The following is a 12,321-nucleotide window of genomic DNA, read 5'->3' on the forward strand; positions in this document are numbered from 1 at the left end:
CCGGCTTAGGCTGATTCTGCAGTGTAATGTAGTGATCTGCACTGTTTGGAGAATCGGTCTTCCATATGAGATATCAAACCCAGCCCCTGTTCGGACGTGGTGTTATTTGGAAGAAGAGTGCTGTCCTTGTTATTCTCGCTCAGTCGACCCGAGAGAGGGCTTGCTGTATGTGAATTGCCTGCTATGTTCCTTTCATTGCAACAGCCACAGCAATGGCCTGGCTTCGCGTCCGTGGTCTCGCGGTGTTGTCTTGGCTTTGGAATGAACTATGGCTGTTGCCTGCAGTAGTGATGCTTGGCCTTTGTGTCTTCCACAGAACTCCAGATCTGAAGCTGTGTGTTTGCTTCTGTTGCTTGTGTGATTTGTTCTCTCCCCCATCCCCCTCTCCCCCCATCCCCCCTCTTCCCCTCCTCCCCCTCCCACTGCTCATTGGGTGTTTGACTCTTTTTTTTCTTTTGGTGGGTTATTTTGCGGTTTCTTTGTTTTGTGGCTGCCTGTAAGGAGACAACTTTCAAAGTTGTATGATGTATATGTACTTTGAACTACAAGAGAACTTCATTATCTTCTTTGGAATGGCTTTCAAAACCTCTGTGGAAATGTTACTCTTTTCTTTCAGAATGTTGTCCTGGTCCTTTGAATGCATAAGGGGGAGGAGGACAGTGATCAGAAGGAAGATTTGTTTTATTACGATAATGAAAGACAGGGAGAAGTGAGACTTCATGGTGCCAGCTGTCACTGACTGGGGTTGAATTCCCACCACTGTCTATGTAGAGCTTGTACGTTCTCCCCGCCACTGCATGGGTTTGCTCTGGGTGATTCAGTTTCCTCCCACGTTACAAAGGCATACCTATTACTCCGCTGGTGTTTCGGGCAGCAGTGTAAGTCCTCCATCTCTGGCGGTGTTTCAGGCTTCCTTCATCGTGTCAGTAGCTTCCTCTCGGTTTTCACTACTGTCAGTCACCCGTCCCGGGTGGAGACTCAGGAAAACCGTCACACTCAGGTGTAGAAGGATTCTTCATTGCTGTTTCTGTAACAGTTTTGTTTGACCAGTCAGGGTTGTTAACCCTGAGCTGAACTCCCGAACCTGGAGGATTGGAGGACCGCTCTTAGTCTGGCCTCTGCCCTTTGACCTGTTTGGCATGGATGACCCTGCCAAGAGCCAAAGCAGAAAGCCCTGACCCCAGCCAACATAGCTCTCCGGTCATTGAGGCACGCAGCCCTCCAAACCCCACAACGAGGTTGTGATCCTCCGGAAGGTCAAAGGCATACAGTTAAGGTTAGTAAGCTGTGGGCACGCTGCATTGGCGCTGAAAGTGTGTGAACATGGCGCGCTGCCTCAGCGCAGTCCTCATTGATTTGATTTGACGCAAACGACACATTTCACTCTGTGTTTGATGTACGTGTGCCAAAGAAAGCTATTTATTTTTCTGTTTTGCAGATTAGGAACTGAACTCACTTTTTCTCCTATATAGACTGTTGGAGTTCTTGTTGAATTCGTTCTGTGAATTTTAGGAAGACACGGACTTATTTCTTGCTCTATTTCAGCTCAGTGTTTCCTTGACGGTCCATTGTCTACTCAGTTAACCTTTGCCTCCTTTCTGCTCCAATTCAGGTCAATGGGACTGCCTGTGCGGTTCCGCGGACTCTGATCGCTATCTTGGAGTGTAACCAGAACAAGGTAAAACCCTGCAAGTCTCGGGTTCTGTCTTACAACGATGACCAATAGGTCAGGACCTTGTTCCCTGCAGCGTAGGAGATTTGGTAGATGTGTGCAGTTTATGAGGGGTGTAGATAGGGTAAATGCCAACTGAGGTTGGATGGGTCGTGGGTGAAAGGGAACAGGAGGGGGAACAGAGGGATATGGTCTGGGTGCAGGTCGATGGGACAGGACAGATTAATATAGGAATAGGGACATGGGGGGGGTTACAGAGGGATATGGTCTGGGTGCAGGTCGATGGGATGAGACAGATTAATATAGGAATAAGGACATGGAGGGGGAACAGAGGGATATGGTCTGGGTGCAGGTCGATGGGTCAGGACAGATTAATATAGGAATAGGGACATGGGGGTTACAGAGGGATATGGTCTGGGTGCAGGTCGATGGGATGAGACAGATTAATATAGGAATAGGGACATGGGGGTTACAGAGGGATATGGTCTGGGTGCAGGTCGATGGGACAGGACAGATTAATATAGGAATAGGGACATGGGGGTTACAGAGGGATATGGTCTGGGTGCAGGTCGATGGGACAGGACAGATTAATATAGGAATAGGGACATGGGGGGTTACAGAGGGATATGGTCTGGGTGCAGGTCGATGGGATGAGACAGATTAATATAGGAATAGGGACATGGGGGTTACAGAGGGATATGGTCTGTGTGCAGGTCGATGGGTTGAGACAGATTAATATAGGAATAGGGACATGGAGGTTACAGAGGGATATGGTCTGTGTGCAGGTCGATGGGACAGGACAGATTAATATAGGAATAGGTACATGGGGGGTTACAGAGGGATATGGTCTGTGTGCAGGTCGATGGGTTGAGACAGATTAATATAGGAATAGGTACATGGGGGGTTACAGAGGGATATGGTCTGTGTGCAGATCGATGGGATGAGACAGATTAATATAGGAATAGGTACATGGGGGGTTACAGAGGGATATGGTCTGGGTGCAGGTCGATGGGATGAGACAGATTAATATAGGAATAGGTACATGGGGGGTTACAGAGGGATATGGTCTGTGTGCAGGTCGATGGGACAGGACAGATTAATATAGGAATAGGTACATGGGGGGTTACAGAGGGATATGGTCTGGGTGCAGGTCGATGGGACAGGACAGATTAATATAGGAATAGGTACATGGGGGGTTACAGAGGGATATGGTCTGGGTGCAGGTCGATGGGACAGGACAGATTAATATAGGAATAGGGACATGGGGGGTTACAGAGGGATATGGTCTGGGTGCAGGTCGATGGGATGAGACAGATTAATATAGGAATAGGGACATGGGGGGTTACAGAGGGATATGGTCTGGGTGCAGGTCAACGGGACAGGACAGATTAATATAGGAATAGGGACATGGGGGGGGGGTTACAGAGGGATATGGTCTGTGTGCAGGTCGATGGGACAGGACAGATTAATATAGGAATAGGTACATGGGGGGGTTACAGAGGGATATGGTCTGGGTGCAGGTCGATGGGATGAGACAGATTAATATAGGAATAGGGACATGGGGGTTACAGAGGGATATGGTCTGTGTGCAGGTCGATGGGATGAGACAGATTAATATAGGAATAGGGACATGCGGGTTACAGAGGGATATGGTCTGTGTGCAGGTCGATGGGACAGGACAGATTAATATAGGAATAGGGACATGGGGGGGGTTACAGAGGGATATGGTCTGTGTGCAGGTCGATGGGACAGGACAGATTAATATAGGAATATGGACATGGGGGGTTACAGAGGGATATGGTCTGTGTGCAGGTCGATGGGATGAGACGGATTAATATAGGAATAGGTACATGGGGGTTACAGAGGGATATGGTCTGTGTGCAGGTCGATGGGATGAGACAGATTAATATAGGAATAGGTACATGGGGGTTACAGAGGGATATGGTCTGTGTGCAGGTCGATGGGTTGAGACAGATTAATATAGGAATAGGTACATGGGGGGGTTACAGAGGGATATGGTCTGGGTGCAGGTCGATGGGACAGGACAGATTAATATAGGAATATGGACATGGGGGTTACAGAGGGATATGGTCTGGGTGCAGGTCGATGGGACAGGACAGATTAATATAGGAATAGGTACATGGGGGGAACAGAGGGATATGGTCTGTGTGCAGGTCGATGGGACAGGACAGATTAATATAGGAATAGGTACATGGGGGGTTACAGAGGGATATGGTCTGTGTGCAGGTCGATGGGATGAGACAGATTAATATAGGAATAGGTACATGGGGGGTTACAGAGGGATATGGTCTGGGTGCAGGTCGATGGGATGAGACAGATTAATATAGGAATAGGGACATGGGGGTTACAGAGGGATATGGTCTGTGTGCAGGTCGATGGGACAGGACAGATTAATATAGGAATAGGGACATGGGGGTTACAGAGGGATATGGTCTGGGTGCAGGTCGATGGGATGAGACAGATTAATATAGGAATAGGGACATGGGGGTTACAGAGGGATATGGTCTGTGTGCAGGTCGATGGGATGAGACAGATTAATATAGGAATAGGGACATGGGGGTTACAGAGGGATATGGTCTGTGTGCAGGTCGATGGGACAGGACAGATTAATATAGGAATAGGGACATGGGGGTTACAGAGGGATATGGTCTGTGTGCAGGTCGATGGGACAGGACAGATTAATATAGGAATAGGTACATGGGGGGTTACAGAGGGATATGGTCTGGGTGCAGGTCGATGGGATGAGACAGATTAATATAGGAATAGGTACATGGGGGGTTACAGAGGGATATGGTCTGGGTGCAGGTCGATGGGACAGGACAGATTAATAGTGACACAGACAGGATGGGTGGAAGGGTATGTTTCTATGCTGTAGTGTTCTTTGACAATGATCAACAAGACGTATAATCTCTGCATTTAGCTGATAATCCCAGCTGTAAAATCGTAGAGAGAACTGATGTTTCCCATGTTTTTTGTGCTGGAACAGTGTATAGTTAGTCATGATCCCCAGCTGCTGTCCTATAGCACTGCATTTATTTTTTCCTAGTCATGTATCATTCAATAGATCATTAGGAAAATGCCAGCAATACTACCGAGTCATAAATTAGTTTATTTTAAACTCAGCATTTTTCTTATTCCTTTTCACCTTTAAGTGAAACTAACTCTTGGTGAGTCTTGACAGGCTGACTGCAGAGTGAGCAGAAGGTGTAGCAAAGTGCCCTTCCTCCCATGGTCCGTTCTCCTCGCCGTCAGTCTGAGATGTTGCCCTTCGGAAGGACCAACCAGAGCAGGTCTTACACAGTGAGCAGAAGCGCACTGAGGAGTGCGGTAGGACAAAAGAATTCAGGAATACAGATCCATCATTCGTTGAAAGTGGCATCACGGGTAGTTGGAGTTGTAAAGAAAACTTTTGGCACATTCCTTCAGCAATGCAAGTTTTGAGTACAGGAGATGGGATGTTATGTTGAAGTTGTAAAAGATATTAGTGAGGCCTAATTAGGAATATTGTGTGTAGTTTTGTTCACCTACCTTCAGGAAAAATGAAAATAAGGTTGAAAGAGTACAGAGGAAATTTACAAGGATGATGCCGGGTTTGGAGGACCTGAGTTATGTGGAAAGATTGAATAGGTTAGGACTTTAATCCTTGGAATGTAGAAGATTGAGAGGAGATTTGATAGAGGTATAGAAAATTATGAGGGGTATAGATAGGGTAAATGCAAGCAGGCTTTTTCCACTGAGATTCAGTGGGACTACAACTAGAGGTCATTGGTTAAGGGTAAAAGGTGAAAATTTTAAGGGCAACATGAGGGGAAACTTCTTCACTCAGAGGATGGTGAGAGTGTGAAATGAGCTGCCAGCACGTGATGCATGCGAGCTCAAATTGAACGTTTAAGAGAACTTGGATAGGTACATGGGTGGTAGGGGTATGGAGGGCTATGGTTCCACTTCAGGTCGATGGGAGTAGGTAATTTAAATGGTTCGGCATAGACTAGATGGGCCGAAGGGCCGATATCTGTTCCGTACTTCTCTATGACTCTGTGATAAGATTCCTACTTCTTCCACCTATCACCTCACAGCTTTGTACTTCATCCCTCACCTGGTCTCACCTATCACCTGCCACCTTGCACTCCTTCCCACCTTCTTACTCTGGGTGCTTCCCCCTTCCTCTCCAGTCCTGATGAAGTATCTCAGTCTAAAACTTTCACTGTTTGTTTCCCTCCGTAGAAGCTGTCTGACCTGCTGAGTTCATCCAGCATTTTGTGTTTGTTGCTCTGATTTCCAGCCTCTGTAGAAGGCAGTTCAGATACACTAGACTGATTTGAGAGGTATGAGTGTAGGAAAGACTGCTGACGTTCAGCTGTGCTCACTGGAGTCCAGAGGACCCAAGCAGTGAGCTTGTCATGAGGGATTCTGAGAGGGACTGATGGGTAGATACTTCCTTGGGTTGGGGAGCCTGATACTGGCCCACACTCAGGATAAGAGGGCAGCCATAATCACTGGAGACAACAAATTTCATTGGACAAGTTGGGCAGCATGGTAACATTGCAGATATTACAACAGCCTGAGTGCAAATCCATCACCGTCTGTAAGGAGTTTCTACATTCTCCCTGTGACTGCATGCGTTTCCTCCGAGTGCTCTGATTTCCTCCCAAAGTTCAGAGATGTATCAGTTAGTAGATTAATTGGTCATGGGGGTGTAATTGGGCTGGAAGGACTTGTATCTCTAAACTTAAACAAATAATAATTTGTTATCTGATGGACTTGTGAATTTCTGAGACTCCTCAAAGGCACAAGCCAACATTAAGAGCGAGACCTTTGGACATGAGGGATATGGGTATCAGACAAGAACTTTATCAAACAAACCGGGATCTGAATCAGGTGTAATGTCACTGGCATATGTCATGAAACTTGTCTTTATTGACTTTGCGGCAGCAGTAACGTGCAGCACATAATAATAGGAAAAATCTCTCAATCACAGTAAATATATATACAGTTGCAAGAAACAGTTAACCCTGTGCAATTACCTGGGTTTCTGCATTAATTACTCAGAAAATGTGGTCTGATCTTCATCTAAGTTACAATAATAGACAAACACAATCTGCCTAAACTAATAACACAGAAACAAATGTACTTTCCATTTCTTTACTGAACACATTGTTTAATCATTCACAGTCCAGGCTGGATGGAAAAGGTATGTGAAACCTTGTATTTAATAACTGGTAGAACCTCCTTTAGCAGCAGTAACCTCCACCAAATGTTTCCTGTAGCTGCTAATCAGACTTACCCAATGGCAAGGAGGAATTAAAGACCTTCCCTCCATACAAAACTGTTTCAGTTCATCAATATTTCTGCATAAACAGCCCTCATCAGGTCATGGGTTAAGATCTGGACTCTGACTTGGCCATTCCAAAACACAAATGTTATGATTTTTCAACCATTCTGTTGTTGATATACTCTTGTGTTCCTGGTCATTGTCTTGTTGCATCATCCAACTTCTATCAAACTTCAGATGATGGACTGCTACCCTGACATTCTCCTGTAAAATGTCTCGATGCAACTTTGAATTCACTGTTCCCTCAATGATTGCAGGCTGTCCAGGCCCTGAGGCAGCACAGCAGCCCCAAACCATGATGCTCCTTCCACCATGCTTCACAGTTGGGATGAGGTTTTGGTGTTGGTGTGCAGAGCCCTTTTTCCTCCAAACATAGCGGTGTGCCAGAAGAGTTAAACATCCAGGTGGTCTTTTGCAATGTGTTCAATAAAAACATGTGTTATTAGTTTCAACAAATTGTGTTTATCTATTGTTGTGACTTAGATAAAAAATCAAATGACATTTTATGAGTAATTAATGCAGAAACTGGATAACAGAAGCTGTTCCTGAATCATTGAGTGTGTGCCTTCAGGGTCCTAACCTCCCCCCTGATGGTGGCAATGAGAGAGGCCATGTCCTGGGTGATGGGGGTCCTTACTGATGGATACCGTCACATTTTTGAGGTATCACTCCTTGAAGGTATCCTGGATGTTACGGGTAGAGTTCGATGTTAGTGCTGTGCAGGATAAAGAAAGGTAAACAGAGATGTTTTTATTTCTATTAAGTAGTAATGCATTTTTCATCTCCAGGATGGCAGTGTTCGTGTACCAACAGTCTTGCAGCCTTATCTTGGCAAAGAAATCATCAGTCACTCCAAACACAGTCCACTACGATATATCGGACCTAACCAGTACCACAGGAAGCTCAACCATTTGGACTGACGGGCATCTGGATTTGAGGATCCCTTCAATCAACCTATTTTTGATATGTTGAGGCTGTTGCCACAGAGACTTGACCAAGAGTACTCATCTCACTGGACAACCGATTGTCTCTTTTCTACAGCTGGGTCTGGAAACATGCACCCTGTGCCTGATATCTCAAAGTCTTGCTTTCCTGCGCCTAACCCAGAGACATGTCGAAAACTCTTGTTGGAAAGGTGAAGGGAAAGGACAAGGTGCAGAGGTGGGGTTACAATTAAGGTCTGGAGGAGGTTTGGTGCAATCTAATTGTACCTTGAACAACATTTTAAACATAATATTCCAAAGATTCAAAGTACATTAATTTATCAAAGTATATGTAAAGTATACAACCCTGAGATTCATCTTCCCACAGACAGCCATGAAATAAAGAAAACCCTGGAATCTCTTTAAAGGAAAACTATTTTTTGAAAAGTAGAAACAGAATATAAAACACCAAATCACAAAGACATCAAAAGAGTCCAGCCATATCCTGTCATCCCAGTTCAGTTCAATCCAGTCCCTCGCTATCTGCAGACCACAGTGCTAGTCCACCCCGATCAGAATCACACAAAACAGCAATAAAAAGAAAGGAAAACCAGAAACGCACCATAATGTGAACTACAGAATCCAGTCCACATACCGCCTCAATTAAAGAGCCCAATCCAGATTAAGAGTCCTATCCCCAAACCGCATCGACTGAAGAGTCCAAACCGCAAACAGCGTCGAATGAAGAGTCCAAACCATGAATACATCAATTAAGACTTGGGGTCAATGGGTAACTAGTGTGTTGATTTAATGTACTTCACCTTGGGAAGAGGAATTCCCCTTCCCCATTGGCTTTGCAGCATTGTGTAATCCAAGAGTAACCGTGGCATGACATAATGAGCCACTCTTCAAAACCGATCAAATGAGGTAATGAATGCCCTTGTACCACCAGAGACGGATTTGAAATGTGCACCATATTGCTGATTGGCTGACCCAACAAGGGGCAGGATCGAGACTGGCAAGGCTGACCTCCCCGAGAACATCACCTTCTTATCAAAGGATCTACTACCTGATTTGCCATTTGCATTTCCATGTATTAGGACTTCGTTGTGATGTCTTGACATGACACGCAACAAACAACAATACTTAACAATTTGAAAGATTTGTCTAAAAATAAAGCCAGAGATTAAAGTATGGATATGGAATAAAATGTGCACAAATATCTGCATATATTTACAATGTGAGCAGTGCTATAAGAAGTAGTTTAAATTGTTTACAGTGACTGGGGTAATAAATAGAGGGGAGTGTGGGGGGCTAGCTAGAATGTTTGATCAGATTAACTGCCTGGGGGAAGAATCTTGTCAGATGGCATAGATTTTTTTGTTTTAATAGTCCTATAATACTTTACTGAAGGCAGTTTGCAGGGCGGGTGGTATTCAGACTAATTTTTTTCCTGCCCACTTCTTTGTCCTGGATGCATACAAGTCATGCAGCGATGGTAGACTGCAGCCAGTGACTTGACGGTTTGCTTATGATGGTGTGGGCATCAAGCACAGAATTCTTCAGTGGGAGTGAAGCAGCCCCAAGTGTTCCAATGAGACAGTATGTACCTTGGTGGTGATGTCTACTCCTGAATACATTCTTGGCTTGTTTCGGTTTCCGTTACCCCTTGGCCGCCGTGTATGGATGAGCATTCTCTGAGGATCGTCACCTTGTCATGGTGAAGAGGCTTGAGAGTTCCTGAGCTCCCAAGAGCAATGCATTCTGGAGTTTAGCAGTTCCTGGTACTGTCACTAATGGTGTTAAAGTCAAGGGGGTGGTTCTAGACACAAGAACCAAGACCTCAAAAGTGGAGCTGGCAGAAGATGGCAACGTATCGCAAGGGCAGTGAAGGCAGAGGAAAGCTGCAGTAGTGAGGGGTCCCCAGTCATTTTGCACTCCACGTCACTGGACCCTGACCCCGGTCTGTCAAAGACTGTGTGGCGACTCCCCGTGCATCAGCCTTCCCGTGTTAAATGAAGTCACCATTAAGGCATTCTCCGTTAAGGGAATCCGCCCGAACATCCCAGATTAACGCGCCAGAATATGTGAATCCCGGACTGGCCTCTGAAGACCCAGCATTAGTGGACAACCTCTGAGGAGAACATTGTACTCGACTCAAGTGATCGCCCTACAGGTGAGTGTTAAAATCTGAGGGGCTGGAAGTTTAGAGGGAATATGAGGATGATTGAGAAAAGAGAATGGAGGTAGGATGAATACAAAGAGTGGTTGAGGGTCAAAGTGGACCCAGTGGGCTAATTGGCCTGTTTCCACACTGTGTCTCTCTATGAATCTTTCCTGGAAACCTGGAGCAACACACACCAAATGCTGGGAAACTCAGCAGGTCAGGCAGCATCTACGGAGAGGAATAAACAGTCGATGCATCAGGCACCTGCCCATCACCTCCCTCTGGTTCCATTCCTTCTCTGATGGTCCACTCTCCTCTCCTATCAGATTCCTTCTTCTTCAGCCCTTTACCTCTTCCACCTATCCCTTCCCTGCTTCTTACTTCATCCACCTCTCCTCCTCACCTGTCAGCTTGTTCTCCTGCCCCTCGCTTATTCTGTCTTCAGTCCCCTTCCTTTCCGTGAAGATTCTCAACCCAAAACATCAACTTTCTATTCATTTCCATAGATACTGCATGATGTGCTGAGTTCCTCCAGCATTTTGTGTGTGTTGATCTGGGATTACAGCAACTGCAGAATCTAGTGTTGTTTTAGGTTTTTTTTGGAAACCTTTTGCCCAAAGTGGTGAGGGTCAACATACTGTGGAGCTGCAACTTCCCCTTGTCCTGGGTACATCACTTCATCTTACCTGCAATCTCAAGTGTGCTCACCCACAGGGTGCCAGTGTGCACCCCACCTCTTCCTCAGCCACCTGTGTCTTTGGTCTCAACCATCTGTGAGAATATCCGATGCACTTTCAGGAGCAGTTACAGCAAGTCTCAGAGCAGATGGTGGAATTTTAATTTTACTGCAGGCACTCATGAGAATCAGCGGAGATCACTGCTCAAAACATAAAGCGTCTGGGTGTGAATCACTGGCGGCACAATTACTTGCAGCAGGAGAATAAAGATTTGTTTTTAACAATTTTACTTTGTAAGCTGTTCTGTGAGTGTTTTAGATTCCTGTGTCACACATACATCGAAGCATACAGTGAAACATGTTTGAATCAACCAACACCCAAGAATATGCTGGGGACACCCTGCAAGATTTCTTTCTCACAATTTTACTTGGTAAACTGCAGAGAGTACTTCAGATTCATTTATTTCTCACATGTATTCGGCCCAGTACGTCACGGGTAAAGACCTCCCAACTATTGAGCACACCTGTGTGATATGCTGCCATAGGAAAGAAGCATCCATTACCAGCAATCCCCACCACCCAGGCATGGTGCCATCAGGTAGAAGGTACAGGAGCCTCAGGACTCACACCACCAGGTTCAAGAACAGTTACTACCCCTCACCCATCAGCCTCTTGACCAAAAATGGATGTTTCCGTAAAGTCATTAAAGTTGTTTATCTCATTAACTCATGTTCCCTTTATTTATTGTATTTATTTATATTTGCATTTGCACGGTTTGTTGTCTTCTGCACTCTAGTTGACCTTTCATTAATCCTGTTATAGTTATTATTCTGTATCTTTGCTGAGGATGCCTACAGGAAAATTAATCTCCAGATAGTATATGATGACATATGTGTTCACTGGTTAAAATTTAGTTTGAAATTTACTTCTTTGAACATGTACATGGGAACATTTGTGTTGAAAGCCAAAGCAACCTAAGCATAAGATATTGGAGCAGAATTAGGCCATTTGTGGCCCATTTCATCATGGCTGATCCGTTTCCCTCTTCGCCCCAGTCTCCTACTTTTTCTCCAAAACCCTTCATGTCCTGACTAATCAAGAATCTATCAACCTCTGCTTTAAATACACCCAGCGTCTTGTCCTCTACAGCCGGCTGTGGCAAAGAATTTCACAGATTTTACCACTCCCTGGCTAAAGAAATTCTTCCTCATCTCCATTCTAAATGGAGATCCCTCTATTCTAAGACTCCCCCACCATAGGAAACAACTTCTCCACATCCACTCTATCTGTGTCCTCTGGTCCTAGACTGCCCCACCATAGGAAACATCTTCTCCACATCCACTCTATCTGTGTCCTCTGGTCCTAGACTGCCCCACTACAGGAAACATCCTCTCCACATCCACTCTATCTGTGCCCTCTGGTCCTAGACTCACCCACTACAGGAAACATCCTCTCCACATCCACTCTATCTGTGCCCTCTGGTCCTAGACTCCCCCACTATAGGAAACATCCTCTCCACATCCACTCTTT

At 45.4% G+C, this 12,321-nt stretch overlaps 1 protein-coding gene across 2 annotated transcripts in view; it reads left to right on the forward strand.

Annotated features, from left to right (window-relative positions):
• The window catches only part of sars2 (seryl-tRNA synthetase 2, mitochondrial), a 107,223-nt gene extending 95,712 nt beyond the window's left edge, over positions 1 to 11,511 (forward strand). For both annotated transcript variants that reach the window (XM_073063864.1, XM_073063865.1), the window contains 2 exons: positions 1,613 to 1,678; positions 7,814 to 11,511. In XM_073063864.1, coding sequence (XP_072919965.1) covers positions 1,613 to 1,678; positions 7,814 to 7,945 — 198 coding nt within the window. In that variant the 3' untranslated portion in view covers positions 7,946 to 11,511. The remainder of the gene's footprint in view (positions 1 to 1,612; positions 1,679 to 7,813) is intronic.
• The last annotated feature ends 810 nt before the right edge of the window (positions 11,512 to 12,321 follow it).

The sequence above is a fragment of the Hemitrygon akajei genome, chromosome 12, assembly GCF_048418815.1.
Source record: "Hemitrygon akajei chromosome 12, sHemAka1.3, whole genome shotgun sequence".
NCBI lineage: Eukaryota > Metazoa > Chordata > Chondrichthyes > Myliobatiformes > Dasyatidae > Hemitrygon > Hemitrygon akajei.